This window comes from Phacochoerus africanus, chromosome 6 (assembly GCF_016906955.1).
Source record: "Phacochoerus africanus isolate WHEZ1 chromosome 6, ROS_Pafr_v1, whole genome shotgun sequence".
In the NCBI taxonomy this organism is placed as follows: Eukaryota; Metazoa; Chordata; class Mammalia; order Artiodactyla; family Suidae; genus Phacochoerus; species Phacochoerus africanus.
Window position 1 is genome coordinate 94,347,544 of NC_062549.1, and position 19,440 is coordinate 94,366,983.

At 41.5% G+C, this 19,440-nt stretch overlaps 1 protein-coding gene and 2 non-coding genes across 5 annotated transcripts; all 3 read left to right on the forward strand.

Annotated features, from left to right (window-relative positions):
- The first annotated feature begins 567 nt into the window (after positions 1–567).
- On the forward strand, positions 568–19,091 carry KHDC4 (KH domain containing 4, pre-mRNA splicing factor). Of its 3 annotated transcripts, none has more exons than XR_007135500.1 (14): positions 568–676; positions 1,179–1,395; positions 5,193–5,321; positions 5,673–5,752; positions 6,877–6,929; positions 7,182–7,345; positions 8,393–8,604; positions 9,649–9,709; positions 12,263–12,320; positions 12,561–12,814; positions 14,904–15,083; positions 16,031–16,115; positions 16,814–16,905; positions 17,833–17,851. XR_007135500.1 is itself a non-coding variant. In XM_047784339.1 (14 exons), exons 1-14 carry the CDS (start codon positions 639–641, stop codon positions 18,030–18,032), a joined length of 1,851 nt encoding a protein of 616 aa, XP_047640295.1. In that variant the 5' UTR covers positions 568–638; the 3' UTR covers positions 18,033–19,091. The 3 variants fall into 3 exon arrangements, 2 of the variants coding, with proteins under 2 accessions (XP_047640295.1, XP_047640296.1); XM_047784339.1 differs by having other exon boundaries at positions 16,003–16,115; positions 17,833–19,091; XM_047784340.1 differs by lacking the exon at positions 17,833–17,851 and having other exon boundaries at positions 16,814–17,787.
- Positions 7,911–8,041, forward strand: LOC125130168 (small Cajal body-specific RNA 4). Its single transcript, XR_007135668.1, has one exon. It is a non-coding gene; the product is annotated as a small Cajal body-specific RNA 4 (non-coding RNA).
- On the forward strand, positions 13,463–13,599 carry LOC125130163 (small nucleolar RNA SNORA42/SNORA80 family). Its single transcript, XR_007135664.1, has one exon. It is a non-coding gene; the product is annotated as a small nucleolar RNA SNORA42/SNORA80 family (small nucleolar RNA).
- Positions 19,092–19,440: the final 349 nt, after the last annotated feature.

Below are 19,440 nucleotides of genomic sequence, written 5' to 3' on the forward strand. Positions count from 1 at the left end.
TGTTAGCTCCACCAAGTTGAGCATTTATCTTCTCCACCTTTGTTTATTATAACCTATTCTATGTAATACCCGGCGTGGCCACCACGCCACATTCTAAGTGTCAGAAAGGCAGGACCCCCTGCTCTGAAAACAGGGCTAGGCGCGCAGAAATGAAAAGAAAAAAATCTTCAAATAATTTTTGGGATGAGTCCTTTCCTCTTCCCTAAGCAGGTAACTGAAACTTGAAGTTTGCAAAAGCCGCGGGAAAGCGCTCTCCCAGGTCAGCGGCTGGGACTCTACAAGAATGTGACTGAATTTGGGAAGAAACCTGTTTAATTTTCCTTACTCATGCGTATTGTATTCTTGGCTAGCAACTTGCCCACAAGAAAGATGGATTCTTCTTGCCCCAATTCTTCCTTAATATGAGATTTAGCAGCCATCTTTCTCAAGGGAAGGCGCAAGCAGGAAGGCCACACCCCGTCTGTTTCAGATAAGGCCAGAAGCCTTGACATCAACAGAAGTCCAATCGGAATAGACTTTTATACCGGAACTGCTTTGCCTCACGACCGGAAGAGGCTGTGCGTAAGGGCGTTGGGGGCGGAAGTGACGGGAAGGAGGTAGTGGGGTAGTTGGCGGGTGGTTGATCAGAGCCGGTCGCCATGTCCGCGGGGAGCGCGACACATCCTGGAGCTGGCGGGTAAAGCTTTTCTGGCGAGGGCATCGCAGCGAGCATGAGGCACAGGAGAGGCGGAGGGATCATGGGAAGCAGCGTCTGGGTAGAGGGGCGCTTGGGTGGGAAGTGTATGTATTTGAGGGCCGGACTTTGGGGGCGAAGGATCGTGAGCAGGCCTGGGGCCCCAGAAAAAGGCCAGCGGGGATCAGAGAAAGGAGAAAAGCAGGGACTTTGGGAATGACGAGCCAAAAGGGAAGGTGAGAACGAAGGGTTGTAGGACACCAGAATCTTTTAATAGGGATGACGGAGTAGAAAGGAAGTAGATTCAGGAAAAGGGTTGAAAGAAGTGAGGATTTGGGGAAATATTGCAGTGGTTGTCTGTTTAAGGAGAGATGGTAATTTAAGCTCTGATAGTAGATTCGAAAGTGTAAAGGGAGCCTGATAGAGGGAAAATAGGTTGCTAAGGTGTAGTAAGGGGAGAAAAATAGTAAAAACTTTGTGGCCTAATATTTTCCTCTTCCTGTAGGCGCCGCAGCAAATGGGACCAACCAGCTCCAGCCCCCCTTCTCTTCCTGCCACCAGCAGCCCCAGGTGGGGAGGTTACCAGCAGTGGGGGAAGCCCTGGGGGCTCCACAGCTGCTCCCTCTGGAGCCTTGGACGCTGCTGCTGCTGTGGCTGCTAAAATCAATGCCATGCTTATGGCCAAAGGAAAGCTTAAACCAACTCAGAATGCTGCTGAGAAGGTATTTGAAGTTGAGGGGATTCTGCTGATTGCAGTTTGTAATCTTGTAATCTCACAATCATTTGTCTTAAGGAGACACTCGCGTGGGGGTACAGTAATTTAGTTATTTAGTTTTGGAATGTATCTGCTGGTCTCTCGTCTTTTGTTTTTAGGAGCCTTTTTTTTTTTTTTCTTTTTAGAGCCGCAGGAGCGGCATGTGGAGGTTGCCAGGCCAGGGGTCAAATCAGAGCTGCAGCTGCTATGCCACAGCCACAGCCACACCAGATCTGAGCCCCGTCTGCAACCTACACTACAGCTCACGGCAACACCAGACTCTTAACCCACTGAGCAAGGCCAGGGATCTAACCTGCATCCTCATGGATGTTAGTTAGATTCGTTTCTGCTGAGCCAGGATGGGAACTCCTAGGAGGCAATTTTGCTTGGGCTAAGTTACATTTATGGACCAAATAACTTGTTTTGTCTGTGTTCCCTTAGTTCAGCCCTAGTTCTGTCTACATGATCATTTAAAGCAGTGATGTAATAGGTTTTTTGATACATGTGCATTTCCCCTGAAGTCAAAAGAGAAAATCAGATAAATCGTGGTGAGCTTTAAAATATCTCTAATTAAATCTGTAGATTCAGGAGTACTCCTATGGTGCAGCTGGTTAAGGATTCAGTGTTGTCACTGCAGTGGCTTGGGTCACCGCTGTGGTGCAGATTAGATCCCTGGCTCAGAAATTTTCATGTGCCGCAGGTGCGGCCAAAAAAAAAAAAAATCGGTAGATTCACATTTCTAATGACTGCCTAATTAAAGTGCTGTTGGACATGAACTAAAATGAGTAATTTATATATATATATATATATATGGGTCTTTTGCTGTTTTAATGCAAATTGAGGAAATTTTTCAGTCGTCTTATATAATCCCTATTATAATTAGAATCTTACAACTAATGTGGGTCTGAACTTTGAAGCATTTAATTTACCTTGCCATAGAATCTTTCTATAGGATAATGGGTATAGGTCTGTTTGCATTGTTAGAAAACATGCTTTGTTCTTTAAAAAATTGTTATAGCAATTTTATGGAATGGGATATTGTTACCAGTTTATAGATTAGGAAAATTAGGTTCATGAATGGAAAGTAACTAGTTCTAGATCTGTAAATGGTAGACACAGATGTCTGGCTTCAGAGTTATCTTGGACAGTTGCTTGAAAGCCTCTAGAGTTCTCAGAGAATTTATTGTGTTCCCAGGTAGCTCATTCCAGTATAGTCATTGTTTGAAAAGGATTCTTTTGGCTTAAATTAAAAGTTGCCGAAGTTCCCATCATGGTTAACGAACCCGACTAGCATCCATGAGGACTCAGGTTCGATGCGTGGACTTGCTGGGTTAAGGATCTGGTGTTGCCGTGAGCTGTGGTGTAGGTTGCAGCCATGGCTCGGATCCTGTGTTGCTGTAGCTGTGGTGTAGGCCACTGGCTACAGCTCTATCTGATTCGACCACTAGCCTGGGAACCTCCATATGCTGCGGGTTTGGCCCTAAAAAGACAAAAAAAAAAATTGCCTTCCATGGTACCTGGGAAGAGATGAGTTTTGTGTTTGAAAATGCAATTCATGTGAGGTGTTGAATATGTTAATTAGTGTGTTTGTGGTGATTATTTACAATACAATGATGCACAAATATCGGAACATCAAGTTGTGCACATTAAATATGTACAATTTTTAGGAGTTCCCTCACAGCTCAGTGAGTTAAGGATCCAGTGTTGTCACTGCTGTGGCTCTGGTTATAGCTGTGGCACAGGTTCGATCCCTGGCCCAGGAACTTCCACATGCCACAGGTTCACCAAAAAAAAGGTACAATTTTTATTTGTCAATTATACCTTAGTAAAGCTGGAGGGGGAGAAAAAATGAAAATGCAATTCGTCAATCTTCCAGTTTATTAGTAGATAACATCAACAACGTTTACCAGGCTGGAACCTGTGTGGATGATTTAATAATCGAGTTCTGCGGAATTGGTGAAAACTTTTAGTGAATTGGAAGTTTGTTGTTCATTGTATTTTTATGGTTTGAAAAAATTGAGTCGTCTATTTCTGAGGCCTTAGACATACTTAAAGCAAGATGGATGCTTGAATGTTAAAATTTTTAATACCGATGTTAATAATTTAGACTCATTTTTTCCTCTAAAAAATAATCTCTAAAATGGTGATTGAGGGAGTTCCCATTGTGGCTTAGCGGTGACTAACTCAACTAGTATCCATGAGGATGCAAGTTCTGTCCCTGGCCCCACTCGGTGGGTTAAGGACCCGATGTTGCCATGAGAGCTGTGGTGTAGGTGGAGGATAAAGCTCGGATCCTGTGTGGCTGTGGCTGTGGCCGTGGCTGTGGTGTAGGCTGGCAGCTGCAGCTCCAATTCCACCCCTAGGCCAGGAACTTCCATATGCCACAGGTGTGCCCCTAAACAACAAAAAAGAGAGAGAGAGAGAGAAGGTAATTGAACTCAGCAGGAGGTAGCATGGTGCATAAATACTGTATTTAGAATCAGAATACCTAGGTTAGAAATCCAGAATCCCCAGTTCCTGGTTGTGTGGCTTTGACATCTGAGCCTCAGTTTCCCCATCTGTGGTGGGATTGGTAATAGATACCTGTGCAGCCCAGTCCAGTAGTCATTAGCTACGTGTGGCTATTAAATGAAAATTTGAGTTAAAGGTAAATTTAAGATTTAGGATGGGTTTTTGTTTTGTTTTTTGGGGGATTTTTTTTTGTCACACAAGCCACATTTCACGTGCTCGATAAACATGGGTAGTGTCACCCATATTGAACTGCCAAGTAAGGAACAGGAAGTCCTGCTGGACAACACTGATTTGTACTTTTAAGGTGGCCATAAGGATTCAGTGAGAGAAGATGTGTAAATGCATTCTGAGGGGGGCTAAATAAAACAGAAGAGATACTGAGTTTATTTCGTTTGCCTCCACATTTAAACAGTGTAACTGTACAACATGGTAAATGAACTGCACTTCAATACTTTTTTTTTTTAAAGAAGTTAAAAAAAAATGTGCCTAATATGCGAAGAACCTGTACTTTACCTTCTTTGAGCTGTCCAGGGCAACCAAGGGTTGGGGGAGGCCATCTTTTGAGATGAAAGTTTTTTCCAGTTTTAACGCTCATATCCAGCTCTCTTGGAGTTGCCTGTGGTTTAAATTGAGAGAAAACAGATCAGGCTTTAGGATCTTACCTGGCTTTTTATTCATTCTCTTTGTTCCTCCTTAATAGAGAATAATGAGATGTGAATTAGGTACAATTTAAGGGTTTCTGAGGTCCCTGTAAGGATGGAACTTGATGCTGAACTGGATGTGTTGTGACTGTAGCGTTGGCACAAAAGCAGCTTCTCATTACACAAACGAGATGTATGAGTTGTTGGACTAAAGTTGTGCGTGGCCTCTACCCTATATTTTCGTAGACATACAGCTAACGAATTGAGCTGTAAAGACCCATAACTTGGCCCTTTAATTTTCCTTTTGGAGATTGCAGCTTCTAGATGGTGGAGTTTCTATGATTACATGATCGTAAAACTGCACACATGGCCAAGACAGAGAAATCTGATGTTGACCTTTAAGTAAATTGACTGTACTTAATATCATTTGAGTGAGGTTCTGTTTGCTTGTCATTTCATTTATGAAGAATGACCAAGGACTATTTCCAGGTGTGTTTGCAGGCAGGTAAAGCTAAGAAGGTGGTGGCACTTGGGAAGAGGTAGTTGTAAATGGGACAATGAAAAGATACTTTTTCATCATAGAAACGTTGTAATCTAACTTCTCTTTTTGTAGCTTCAGGCCCCCGGCAAAGGCCTAACTAGCAATAAAAGCAAGGATGACCTGGTCGTAGCTGAAGTAGAGATCAATGACGTGCCTCTCACGTGTAGGAACTTGCTGACCCGAGGACAGACTCAAGACGAGGTGTGGAGATGTTGGCCTCTTTGGGGGAGGTGGTGGGTGGATGTAGTTTCAGAAAACCATGGCCTCTAAACACAAGCAGGGGTCAGATATTTATTAGTGGGTTTGAGTCGTAGTCTGCAGAATCAGGATTGGGTTTAACTGTGGAAGAACGTCTTAATGAAGGTAAAGAAAGAGGTACGGGTGAGTTCCTTGAGTTAGTTTTGAGTAAGAAACAATGAGATCAAAATTTCAGAGAAGAGAGAACTCTTTGCTGCCTCTTGGGGGAATCAGTGAATGGGGAGAATCTGTCCTGCTGCCTGTCATTGAAGTCAATTGCCACGTCATCTTTTTGATAGAATGTTTCCTTTTTAGATCAGCCGACTTAGTGGGGCTGCAGTGTCAACTCGAGGGAGGTTCATGACAACTGAGGAGAAGGCCAAAGTAGGACCAGGGTATGTATGCATGTCCTCTGCTTTGGGGAAGGACTGCACTTAGGACTCACATTAGCTTCATGTTTTTCATTCGTAGAGTGTGTGTGTGTGTGTATGGTTAGAAGCTGCACACACACCTGTGCTTTATAGCAGAATTTGGGACATCTCAAACAGATGTTAGAAGTGTTGGCAGCTGTTTCCTCTCTTTGGTTTTTCATCTCACAGTTAATGCTTTTATTGGAGGGAAAAAAAGTTATACCAAAGTGTAGAAGAAAATAATATTGTTAACATTTAAGGTATATATCACTAAACTTTTTCTCATGGAAGTATTTCCCCCCAAAAATGGGTTCATGGTTTTTCATAATCTCCCTTTTCAAGAAAAACTCTTATCAAATTCCTTATTACCTCTGATGATTGTAGGTTGTGGGCTATTCATGCAACGGTTTCATCTCAGTTTAGTTTCATTACTTCCATTATGAATTTTTGCGGGCAGGTATTCAGGCAGTGAAACATTTTTCACATTGGCTTAAATTAAATATAATTAGGAGGGAAAATGTGCTCCCCACCCCAAACCAAAATTATATTTTAACTTTGTTTATGTTGTTGGTTGCTATTTGGAACACAGTTAATTTTATACCTACAGCATTTTATTAACTATGATTATTTGATCACCTTCTCCATTATTGTAATCACAATCTAAGCCCCTTTACGTTTAAAATGTAGAGAGTCTTTTCCAGTTGGGTGTGGGCCTTTAAACAAATTATTTATATGCCACCATCGCTCTTGTCTCATTAGTTTGGGTAGCCAAGAGCACATTTGCCCTTAATTTAATAGACAGACAACAAAGAGGAATTCTGTTCTCAAGCATTGGGGTATCTAGTTAACTGGATACTGATATTCATAAGCCCCTAAGAGCAGTTTTGATCTCTGTGTGGCCCTGTTAACTTTAAGCAGCTGGGAAGGTTAATACATTCCCTAGCTATAAAACCGTCTTCTTAGAAAGTAACTAGCAGTAGCCATTTCCATGTATATAGTCTGTTTTACTTATGTGGAAACCTTGAACATTACAAATTAGATTTGGTGACCCATTTGGCTCCTTTTGTTACGACTAGTTTGGGATCATCATTTTATGTTTCTCTTTATAGGGATCGTCCCTTATATCTTCATGTCCAAGGCCAGACACGGGAATTAGTAGACAGTAAGTAATGGTTTTGGCTCACGTACTGCTTTTTGTGAAGGGCAAAGTACAGGACTGTTTGTAGTAAGTTGACAAACTGTTCCTGATGACTGTTCTAATTCTTCTTTATGAACTACTCATGGATGTACTGGGGTAATCTATAAAATGGATTAAAACATGAGTAATTGAGCCTTGGTCTATATTTATCATTGGGTACTAGTCAGTTTGTTTATGTCTTTGGTATAGTATCTTACTATCTGTGTTTTTCCCTAGGAGCTGTAAACAGAATCAAAGAAATTATTACCAATGGGGTGGTCAAAGCTGCAACAGGGACAAGTCCCACTTTTAATGGTGCAACAGTCACTGTCTATCACCAGCCAGCGCCCATTGCACAGCTGTCCCCAGCTGTTAGCCAGAAGCCTCCCTTCCAGTCAGGGGTATGTTTTGCAGAGAGATGATTAACAGTGTTATCATTTCAGTAAAAATGATACTTGGCAAATACTACACAAAGCATGAAGGAAAAAAAAAAATCCTGAAATTCCAACGTGAAAATTACTTGCCATTGATAGCTTCATTGGGCTGTTTAGGCTTCCAAGACATTGTAGTGAACATCTGAAATACACATCTCTTTATACCAAAATCCTCTAAAAGAGGGATTGAGAGATTGGGGTATACACACTGTACATTTTGAAGTCAGTGGTTTGATTTAAATTTGTAAAACTTGGGGAGTTCCCGTCGTGGCACAGTGGTTAACGAATCCGACTAGGAACCGTGAGGTTGCGGGTTCAATCCCTGCCCTTGTTCAGTGGGTTAACGATCCGGCGTTGCCGTGAGCTGTGGTGTAGGTTGCAGACGCGGCTCGGATCCCACGTTGCTGTGGCTCTGGCGTAGGCCGGTGGCTACAGCTCCGATTAGACCCCTAGCCTGGGAACCTCCGATATGCCGCGAGAGAGGCCCAAGAAATGGCAAAAAGACAAAAAAAAAATGTAAAACTTGATGGCAGCTGGAGGACTAAGAAGGCTGAGTCTGATGAAGCAAGACTCTGCTGATACACTCCTCCTAGAATAAAAGGGGTTGGAGAGAGCAGCCCTCACTGAAGAATATCACAGGGCTGACTGTACTACCCGACATTCTGCTCCAGTCTCTCAGGAGACTGTCTTTGCTGTGTTGCTTTCAGCTTACATTAGTTGGGGTACATGGGTGTGCTTACTCAGTACTCAATCTTGGGCTTTCACCTCTTACATAGATTTCACTGACTAGAAGAGGTATGGGTGTTATAGGTATGTACATAGAATATGTGGTTTGCATTTAAATGAAGCTCCTTGATAGGGTTTATTTTTTAGGCTCATGGTATAAGTTACAGGGGATCTTTTTTCTGGAAGTGATTGGAAGTATCTGGGGGATTAAAGTATTTTGCGTAATAATTTTCAAGATTAGGATTTAATTATTCTCTGTTTCATTTGAGGTATTCTGTTCTTCTACAGATGCATTATGTTCAAGATAAATTATTCGTGGGTCTAGAACATGCCGTGCCCACTTTTAATGTCAAGGAGAAAGTGGAAGGTCCAGGCTGCTCCTATTTGCAGCACATTCAGATTGAAACTGGTGCCAAAGTCTTCCTACGAGGAAAAGGTTCGGGCTGCATTGAGCCAGCATCTGGCCGAGAAGCTTTTGAACCTATGTACATTTACATCAGGTATGGATTGGTTGGTGGTGCTGAGGACATTTGGCTACTTGATCAGTACAAGCAGGAATGACTCAAAGATTGGGCTTAATAAGTAGTAACATGAGAACTTAAGTAAAAATAGCAGTAATAACTCTTAATTAGTTAATAAAAACTGTGTTAAAAGGGAGTTCCCTGGTGGCCTAACAGTTAAGGATTCAGCATTGTCACTGCTGTGGCTTAGGTTCGATCCCTGGCCTTGCAACTTTGGCATGCTTGTAGGTGCCGCCAAAAACTGAAGAGGTAGAGGGGTTTTTTTTAGTATTCAAATCTTTGGATTTTATATGAGTCTACAATCATAAAATAAGCTGTGATGAGCCTTAAATAACTTTCATTTACACTCCTCTTGCAATATTGGAGTATCCCTATGGCTCAGTGGGTTAAGGATCCGGTGCTCTCACTGCTGTGGTTTAGGTTCAATCTCCGGTCCAGGAACTTTCACATGCTGTGTGCGGGTGCAGGCAAAAAAAACCCCCACAAAAGCCAAAAAACCTATGATGATATAATTTTAATGACCTTTAAGTGTCTTTTCTTTATATTAAAAAGTACCATTACTTAAAGAAGGAGATCCATAGCATTTGTGTTAATGATGCTATATCTTTTTTTTTTTTTTGTCTTTTTGCTGTTTCTTGGGCCGCTCCCTCGGCACATGGAGGTTTCCAGGCTAGGGGTTGAGTCGGAACTGTAGCTGCCGGCCTACGGGATCCGAGCCGCGTCTGCAACCTACACCACAGCTCACGGCAACGCCGGATCGTTAACCCACTGAGCAAGGGCAGGGACCGAAACCGCAACTTCATGGTTCCTAGTCAGATTCATTAACCACTGCGGAACTCCTAATGATACTATATCTTGAAAGGTTTAAATGACTTTGTGTTTCTATTTTGTGATTTTTCAGAAGCTTAGATTTGTGCTAAATTGAATATGTTACATTTATAAAATAGCGTACAAAGTGGAAGCAGAATTTTGTATCGTTTCTTTTTCTCTCCTTAAAATTTCTTGGTTCTTACTTCTTTGCAGTCATCCCAAACCAGAAGGCCTGGCTGCTGCCAAGAAGCTCTGTGAGAATCTCTTGCAAACAGTGAGTTTTATTTATCTGTCGGTTACTCATTTAGAAGATCTACTGCCATTTTGGACAGTGTCTTAGCTGTTTTTCTACCTGGATTAGTTTTCTAGGGCTGCCATATCAAATTACCACAAACTGGGTGACATTTATTCTCTCACGGTTCAGGAAGCCAGAAGTCCAGAATCAAGGTTGGTTCCTTCTGAAGGCTCTGAGGGAGACTCTTCTTTATGCGCTTCCTGTGATTAGGACTTACAGTCCTCAGAATTCTTAGCCTTGTGTCCACATAACTCTGCTTCCTCTGATTTAGGGTCCAACCTGATCCAGTATGACTGTATCTTAATGACCTCTTCCATCTGCAAAGGCCTTGTTTCCATATAAAGGAGTTTCCAGGCAGACATGAATTACGGGTGGTGGGGACACGCTCTATTCAAACCATTACATCATTCTAGCAAGTAATAATTCTCTGTAAGGAAGTCAGTTTCCCCTAGCCAGAGTCACAGTTGGCTTGCATTTCTTCTTCAGCAGCTATTTTAGTATGGAATTTTGAAATTTCCAGTATTATAGAATCTCAATGTTGTCAGTTATTTTAATAATACTTTTACTCGTCCTGGTCAAGTTATTTATGGTGGACGTTTTTTTTTTTTTTTTTGGCTACCACGTTGCATGGAATTCCCAAGTCAGGGAATGAATCCAAGCTGGAGTTGTGATCTATGTGGCAACAGCAGATCCTTAATCCACTGCCCCAAGTTCCTGCTGCTGCAGAGACTCTGTTGATCCTATTGTGCCACAGTGGGAGTGCCCCAAATTCTCTCTCTTTTTTTTTTTTTTTTTTTAGGGCAGTACCTGTGGCTTATGGAGGTTCCCAGGCTAGGGGTTGAATCGGAGCTACACCTGCTGGCCTACGCCACAGCCACAGCCACACTGGATCTGAGCCACGTCTGCGACTTACACCACAGTTCACTGTAACATTGGAGCAGTCCTTAACCTGGATCCTTAACACGTTGAGCGAGGCCAGGGATTGAACCCACATCTTTATGGACACTAACTGGGTTGTTAACCACTGAGCCAATATTAAAAAGAACTCCCCAAATTCTTTTTAATATCAGCTTTAGCTATAATAGTTTAAAACCAGTTGGCAGTGCCTTTGGGATAATTGCTTCTTTGACTAGCCATTCTTTTTATTCAGTAATCAGATAACCAGAAGTTAAACCGTAAGACTGTTTTTAGGTCTGAAATTCAGGTTTGGGATGATTGAATATGTTATTTGGCATTTAAGGGTGTCCTTTTGGGATGAAGCTGTTTTCTTTGCTTTTGTGAGGTAACCTGATACCAAACCTTGTACCATGTAACTTCCCTGACTATTCCCCATCTTCTTTGTTGCCACCTGAAATTGGACTTAGTCAGATGCTTATGATGAAGAACTGGAGGCGGGGAGTACTAAACCTTCATTAAGCTATGAGGTCTTTGAAGGTAGATTACCTAGTAAATAAAAGAATGGAAGATCCCACTGGGGCAAGGTGGGTTAAGAACGTGGTCGCAGGAAATTCCCATTGTGGCTCAGTGGTAACGAACCTGACTAGTATCCATGAGGACTCAGGCTTGATTGACCCCCGGCCTCGCTCAGTGGGTTAAGGGTCTGGCGTTGCTGTGAGCTGTGGTGTAGGTCACAGACGTGACTCGGATCCCACATTGCTGTGGCTGTGGTGTAGGCCAGTAGTTGCAGCTCAGATTTTGACCCCTAACCTGGGAACTTCCATATCCCGTGGGCGTGGCCCTGAAAGGGCTTTGAAAAAAAAAAAAAAAAAGACTGGTTGCTAAGCAGGTGTAGGTGTGATTCCTGGCCTGGCATAGTGAGTTAAAGGGTCCAGCATTGCCACAGCTACAGCTCTGATTCAATCCCTGGCCTGGGAACTTTCATATGCCCCAAATGCAACCGTAAAATTTAAAAGTAAAATAAAAGAATGAACAATTTCTCTACAGTGATAGAACTTAACATTTTTATAAGTCTTTAATTTCTGTGGATCTCTGAATGATTTTGTACCCCAGAATTGGGTCGATTTTGCTGGGGGTGGGGGGGCAGATTTGGAATGCTGATGTCCATGCTCCTGGTTCTCTAGATCTGGCTTAATAATTTATAGGTGTTCCTTATTAGAATTTAAACAAGTCTAGGAGTTCCCGTCGTGGAGCAGTGGTTAACGAATCCGACTAGGAACCGTGAGGTTGAGGGTTCGGTCCCTGCCCTTGCTCAGTGGGTTAAGGATCCGGTGTTGCCGTGAGCTGTGGTGTAGGTTGCAGACGCGGCTTGGATCCCGCGTTGCTGTGGCTCTGCCGTAGGCCGGTGGCTACAGCTCCGATTAGACCCCTAGCCTGGGAACCTCCCTATGCCACGGGAGCGGCCCAAGAAATGGCAAAAAGACCAAGAAAAAAAAAAAAAAAGAATTTAAACAAGTCTGAATTTGCTTGAAACATCAGTGGAAGTGTTTTCATTCCTGATTGCTTTGGTCCTAGAATTACACTCTCAGAGATTTGGGTCTGACCCATATTGATTTGTTTTCCCTTCTCTTTCAGGTTCATGCTGAATACTCTAGATTTGTGAATCAGATTAATACTGCCGTCCCTTTACCAGGTGTGTATGTCTTGAAGTGTTTGAAAAATATCTTGCTAGTGATAATTTATGTATAAAATATGATACTTGAGGCTAGATATACTGTGCCTGGGCACTGCTAATGTTCCCTTCAACTCAGGGTAATTTGGAAAGCCATTTGTGCCTCAGAAGTTTTTCTTCCCTAGAGATTAAGTTTAGTATTCAGCTAAAATGTCTCATTCTGCTGCAGCTGATTAAACACTTTTTTTCTTCCCCCCTCAGGCTATACACAACCCTCTGCTATAAGTAGTGTCCCTCCTCAACCACCATATTATCCATCCAATGGCTATCAGTCTGGTTACCCTGTTGTTCCCCCTCCTCAGCAGCCAGTTCAACCTCCCTATGGAGTACCAAGCATAGTGCCACCAGCTGTTTCTTTGGCACCTGGAGTCTTGCCAGCATTACCTACTGGAGTTCCACCTGTGCCAACACAATACCCGATAACACAAGTGCAGCCTCCAGCTAGCACTGGACAGGTAGGATGCCAGGATATGGAACATTGCTCCCACTGAATTAGGAAAAATTGCAACCGGGAGGGGACAGCAAGGGGGTGGTATTATTCAGAAGTGATATGTGATGTGAGGGATTTGTTTTCTCTATTCTTCCTGTGTTCTAACCACGAAACTACCTGACTACTTGGGAATAGTGTGTACATAGAGCTTCTGTGAAGGGCTGAATGATGAATATTGTAGGGTTTGTGGGCGTACAGTCGCTGTCATGTCAAAAGCAGCCACAGACAATACCAAATGAATAAGCATCACTGTGTTCTGATGAAACTTGATTTACAAAATCAAGAGTCATAGTTTGGGAGTTCCCTGGTGGTGCAGTAGGTTAAGGATCCATTGTTGGTCACCGCAGTGGCTTAGATTGCTGCTGTGGCACGGGTTTAATCCCTGGCGTGAGAATTTCTGTATGCCACAAGTGCAGCCAAAAATAAAATAAAATTAAAAAAATCATAGTTTGCATGCCCCTGGCTTTGCGGTGTTAAGAAAGTTCTCGAAAAACAAAAAAAGTTCTCAAGAGCTGAAGGTGGGGAAAAAACTAGAATTTTAGAAAAGAGTAAGTAGCCAGCTCATCCAGATTATCTACAGTCCTTCCTAGAGGCAGGGGAGAGGCGATTGGGAGCATGGTAATGGATTTATGGCGGGTCCTCCTCTGTGGGCCTCTCATAGTGTACCCATGCCAGAGTAACTTACAACCTTGAACCATTGCCCAGCCTCCTTACCTGTGGGCTGTGAGCACTGAAGGGGGTTGTACAGTGTAAAACCAAAAAAGGGCTTGTGAACTAAATTCTGCTTGTGGTTCCTAATCATAATTATTTTACATTTTATATTTAGGCAGAGCTATAGTTCTGCAACTTTGTGCCACATTCTTTTGTAGTTAGAAAGAGTGTAGCAGAGTGGTTAACAGGTTGGGATTTCGAGGGCGTTATCTTGTGACTCTGGATTAAGGATCCAGCATTGTCACTGTGGCAGCCTGGGTGGCTGCTGTGGTGCAGGTTTGATCCCTGGCCCAGGTTTGATCCAAATGCCACGGATGTGGCCAAAAAAAAAGAACTGGGGTCTAGAGATAGACTTCCAGGGCTCATGATGCTTCCCCATTTTTGAGCTGTGTAATCTTGGGATAGAACTTAACCTCTCGAGGCTTTGGTTTTCCTTATATATAAAATGAGCAGAGTTCCTGTTGTGGCACTGTAGAAACGAATCTGACTAGTACCCATGAGGATTTGGGTTCCATCCCTCACATCGGTGGGTTGAGGATCCGGCCATTGCCATGAACTGTGGTGTAGGTCACAGATGAGGCACACACAGGTCCCCAGTTGCTGTGGCTGTGCTGTAGGCCAGCAGCTATAGCTCTGATTTGAACCCTATCCAGGGAACTTCCATATGCTGCGGTTGCTGGGCCAAAAGCAAGAAACAAACAAAAACCCGTAATGATCATACCTCAAAGAGTTGCCAGGATTAAGCAAGATAATCTAAGCGGTCAGTAAATATTAGTTGTTATTAATAAGAGTTTTCCTTTTAGAAGTGCTTGTTTTCCCTAATATGCCTATCTTTTGATCATCTCTCATTCCATTTTGGAACAACCTCTTAAAATATTAGACAGACTGGCTCTTGATATAACACCTGACCCATGGGAGTGATAGACGAAGTTGTCTTTACCATAAGCATTAGCTGCATTTATGATTTAGAAAGCACTAATTACATTGATTAAAGGGCTTTAAATAAGAGAATGTTCTTGCCTGAGAACTTCTGGACTAAGTAAATGGCTGGAGTGTCCATTGTTTGTTAATAATCATGTTTTCTGCTAATGGCCAGAATGTGCAGCAGGTTTTTCCTGAGTTGTAGAGTTTGTCAGTTTCACGTTCCCCTACCAGGAAGGTGGGAAGACAAGGTGATAACTCTTAACAAATTATACCTGAAGGAGACTGTGGTTCTTATTTTCATCAGAAGAGGAAAGGTCCATATGAAACCTAACTGATCATTAAAGTACATTGTAATCTTTAATGTTAATCGTTGAGATGGGTATTCTCACACGTTTTTCCTTGGTTTGTTTTGGTCCCAGAGTCCGATGAGTGGGCCTTTTATTCCTGCTGCTCCTGTCAAAACTGCCTTGCCTGCCGGCCCCCAGCCCCCGCCCCCGCCCCAGCCCCAGCCCCCACTCCCAAGTCAACCCCAGGCACAGAAGAGGCGATTCACAGAGGAGCTACCAGATGAACGAGAATCTGGACTTCTTGGATACCAGGTTAAATAAAATATCCTGTCTTATTTTCTTCATCTTAACCGACTGTATTCTCCCTTAAAAGAAAGATAAATTCACATTTATATCAACCGTCCTCCCAATACTAGGATTTCTGCTTTCTGGAATCTGTTTAGAATAGATCATTCATCCTTGGGGAATAATTTAAAGCGAGAGTGATTCCCTTTGTGCAGGTTTTATCTTTGGGGTCAGTGTGATAAGAGAACACAAAGCTCTCCACCTAGAGATAAGTCTCCTGTGACTAACATCTGGAAGTTCTGTAGAATTCTGCACTTCCTTTTTATGCAGCAGACTTGAAAGCCTCTGATAGTTTTTAGTGAAATACGTAGGGAAGAGCTAGCATTCTACCATTATGGTTTGTATTTAAAACCTTGGCTTTCAATTTGCTATTCTCTTTCTCCCTCCTAAAAAGGAGGGTGATACCTTTCTCCAATTCCTACACCCCTTTAAAAAAAAAAAAAAAAAAAACAGAAATGCAGTGATTCTGTGCATGTACATAATTATATACAGTCATTACTAATGAGTCTTTTTAAGATTGTTGACGTATGTACTTTAGGCACAATTTGGTTTTATCAGGAGAAGCACCCTTTTTGCCTGAATCTTTGAAACAAATTTTGGAGCATTTTTGTAGTTTTTATGAGTAGGTCTATACAGACAAGTTTAAGTCATGGATAGCTGAGAACATACAGACATGGCATAATGAGAATCACAACAGACTTGACCAAGTCCTACGGAGAAAAATAATCTACTCCCACTGTAGTTATACTCCAAGTCCCAAAGAGCTATGTAGTGCAGCTTACTGCAGTTTATCAGAAAGATGAGGCACTTGACAGTTACATTAAGGAGCTAAAGTCAATACAGCAGTTGTAGATTTGCTAATGCTACTGTATTTTTCTGCTCATAGCATGGACCCATTCATATGACTAATTTAGGTACAGGCTTCTCCAGTCAGAATGAGATTGAAGGTGCAGGATCGAAGCCAGCAAGTTCCTCAGGCAAAGAGCGAGAGAGGGACAGGTAAGCTGGTTGGAACATAACTATATGAATATACAGGTGTTATTTTTTTGCACCATTAGTGTGGATAGTGTTAATTGCTGTGAGCTTCCATGTTGTAAAACTGAAATGAAATCATTTCGCTCAAACAAGCTGCTGTTTGTTGTAATAGATGCAGTAATGGAAAATATGATATCCATTACACAGTCTTAGCAGTTATAGTTAGCCTTGAATAATTCTGGACTTGATTATTGAGTTATCTTCCTTTACTTTTCATTGTCTGTGTCTTGGCCATTTTCCTAAGGGTAGACAGTAAAATGACAAGCCATTTTGGCAGCTTGGAGTCTTAGGATATCATGGATGGAGGTACTTGATTGGAACTCCGACCTGCCATCCAGTGCTTGAATTCTCCTTTTCTATGTTATGGTAGCCATCATAAGTTGGAGCTGACCGATCACAATAGTTCATTCTTTCTTACTCATTCATGCTGTTATATCTATTTTATCCATATTTATTTATTCATTCTATCATAGCGTTATAATCTTAGAACTTGATAACAACTTGAAAAATAAGGGAATCAGGTGAAAAAGGTTGAAACTATTGGTTAAAATAAACTTGAAAGATTATATGCAGACTGTACTGTTACTCCACTTCTTATCTACTGGAGGTGTTGAAACAGGTTGAATTTGTCTGAAAGACTATTTAACTTTTTCTTTTAACAGGCAGTTGATGCCTCCACCAGCTTTTCCAGTGACTGGAATAAAAACAGAGTCTGATGAAAGGAATGGGTCTGGGACTTTAACAGGGAGCCATGGTGAGTAAGGTGTAGCTGGGGGAACAAGGGAGTGGCTAAGACGGGTCTTAAACTGTTATAGTTTTCTAACCTGAGATTCATTCAGGTGCGACTCATTCAGGTGCTTAATCCAACCTCTGTAATCTACTGGCTAATGAGAATGCTTTTTTTTTTTTTTATTTATAAGGACAGCATGTAGTTACGCAGCCTTTTATTTTCAACCGACGTGTGTCTAGAAAAGAGTCAGTCAACTTATATTTTATACATAGCATCAGTGACATTAAAACCCTAAGAAAAACTAAATGATTGGTAGGTCATTTCAAAATTTTGTTGCTTTTGTTGTTTGAATACTGGATGTAATCTGATACAGACTTAAATACTGATTTTTCTTTGTTTGGGGATATGAGCCACATCTCCCCTCATAGCTCTATAGGTTGGGAATGGTCAGCCAAGTGGCTGTTTTTTAAAGTGTTGCTTCTTGGTATCCCAGAATGCTAAATCCTGGAGAGGTCCATGAATGGGATCATTTTTGTTCTTTGCCTGTAGTCATAATAAAAATGAACAGAAGAAAATACTTTTTTTTTCTTTTCTTAACTTCTTTTCTTTTAACTCTTTAAAAGGTGAAATATCAGCCTCCAGAGACTCACTTGCTAACTTTCCTTTTTTTTTCTTTTTTCTTTTTTTTTCTTTTTTTTGTGTTTCTTTTTTCTTTCTCTGTTTTCTTACATGGTTCTGGTGGATTCACATTTGCTGATGCTGGTGCTGTTTTTCGTGTGATCTTCAACGTTTTTGGGTGACCATTGACCCTGTGACCTCAAAATGGTGTCCAACTAACCAATTACAATTAACATCTTTTTTTTAAATTAACGAATTTGTGGTATTATCTTTTTTTTTTTTTTTTTCCTTCTTGGTGGGGGTTGGGGTTGGGGTTGTCTTTCTCTATTCTAGATTATCCAGTCAAGAAGATGAAAACTACGGAGAAGGGATTTGGTTTGGTGGCTTATGCTGCAGATTCATCTGACGAAGAGGAGGAACATGGCGGTCATAAAAATGCAAGTAGTTTTCCACAGGGCTGGAGTTTGGGATATCAGTACCCTTCATCACAACCACGAGCTAAACAACAGATGCCATTCTGGATGGCCCCATAGGCAACAGTGGAAGAGTTTTGAGCCTTGGTGACTCTTTAGCAATAATGCATGCATTCAATTTAACAAGACTCTGGGGCCTGTCCTAGGAACCATCTTGGACCTTTGAAGAAGTCAGAGATGAGTGTCCCCTTTCTTAAAGGGGTTCCATTCTTTTTAAAACATCCTTAAATCTGCAGCGGCATAGCATCTGTTAAAATTTACTTAGAATCACAGATTTGTCTCAGAAGCTTTTTAACAGTTGGTGAAATGTGCTCGTTCAACAGGGTCATTCCGATATACACTTGACCTGGTCCAGCCTTTTCCAAATGAATAGCCCTTATTCTGACGTAAACCAAGTTTTATTTGTATTTTACTACTGTTTGGTCAATTTTGATAATAACTGGTTCCAAACAAAGCCTTACTATTTATTAGTGGGGAAATGATTTTAAGACCATCCTTTCTTTTCAGTACTTAGATCTAAGAACCCCTGCGTCCCTATTTCATTTTTGGATTCTTTGTTTTGGAAAACGTGGTTTTACTAATTTAAAACTGTTGAATATAGCTGGATCCTGGGGAATTGAAGGTTTTCTTTATTTCTTTGGGATGATCCAAAGCTGGCACCTTCACAGGCACTCTCGTCTCAGAGAGCCATTGCTGTTTTTATTGCCCGTCTAAGCTCCTTGTCTTCAAGTGGGTCAGAGAAAACTGCTTGATCAAAAGCTGGTCAGAACTCATCACAGAAATGAAACCCAGTGGTCTGTCTCTCTCAGAACTGGTTGCAGCGAAAATAGAGAGATTTGACTGCTCGCAATAGAATGGTGGACTTAGTGACTGAATTGCGACTTGTCCTTTTTCTTGGCATTACAGGTTTTGCCAAAAGAACTTTTTTTGTATCAAATATTGATGTGTGAAAGTGAAGGAGCTAGTCTGCTGAACCAGGAGTAGTTTGAAATATTGAACTATCATTTTTGCACATTTGAATACTTTGCAGGCTGGCTTTGTATAAATGTATCCTCTGGTTTCCTATATGTTGTAAATATTTAGAACATAATTTCATTATAAATAAATGTATAAATATTCTGCTTGTGGTTTCTCTGTTCTTTCTTCCACAACGTATCCATGCACTAAAATTCATAAACTTTTTTGCTCACAGCGTATTATAACCCCCATCAGAAAAATACATACCTGGACCCAAGAGTTTGCATTTAGTTCCAAGTTGTTGTTTTTTGTTTTTTTTAATTTTTTTTCTTTTAGTTCCAAGTGTTTTATGACTTTCCAAAGTAAACCCTTCAAAGTCCAAGTGAAATGTAAAGGATTGTTATGGTGGATGTTTTTCCTTTTCATTTTCTTGCCCTCCTTTATTGAATGTGGTTAAAAGGACTGAGTGAAAGTATTCTTTTTCTTTTTTTGGCTTTTTAGGGCTGCACCC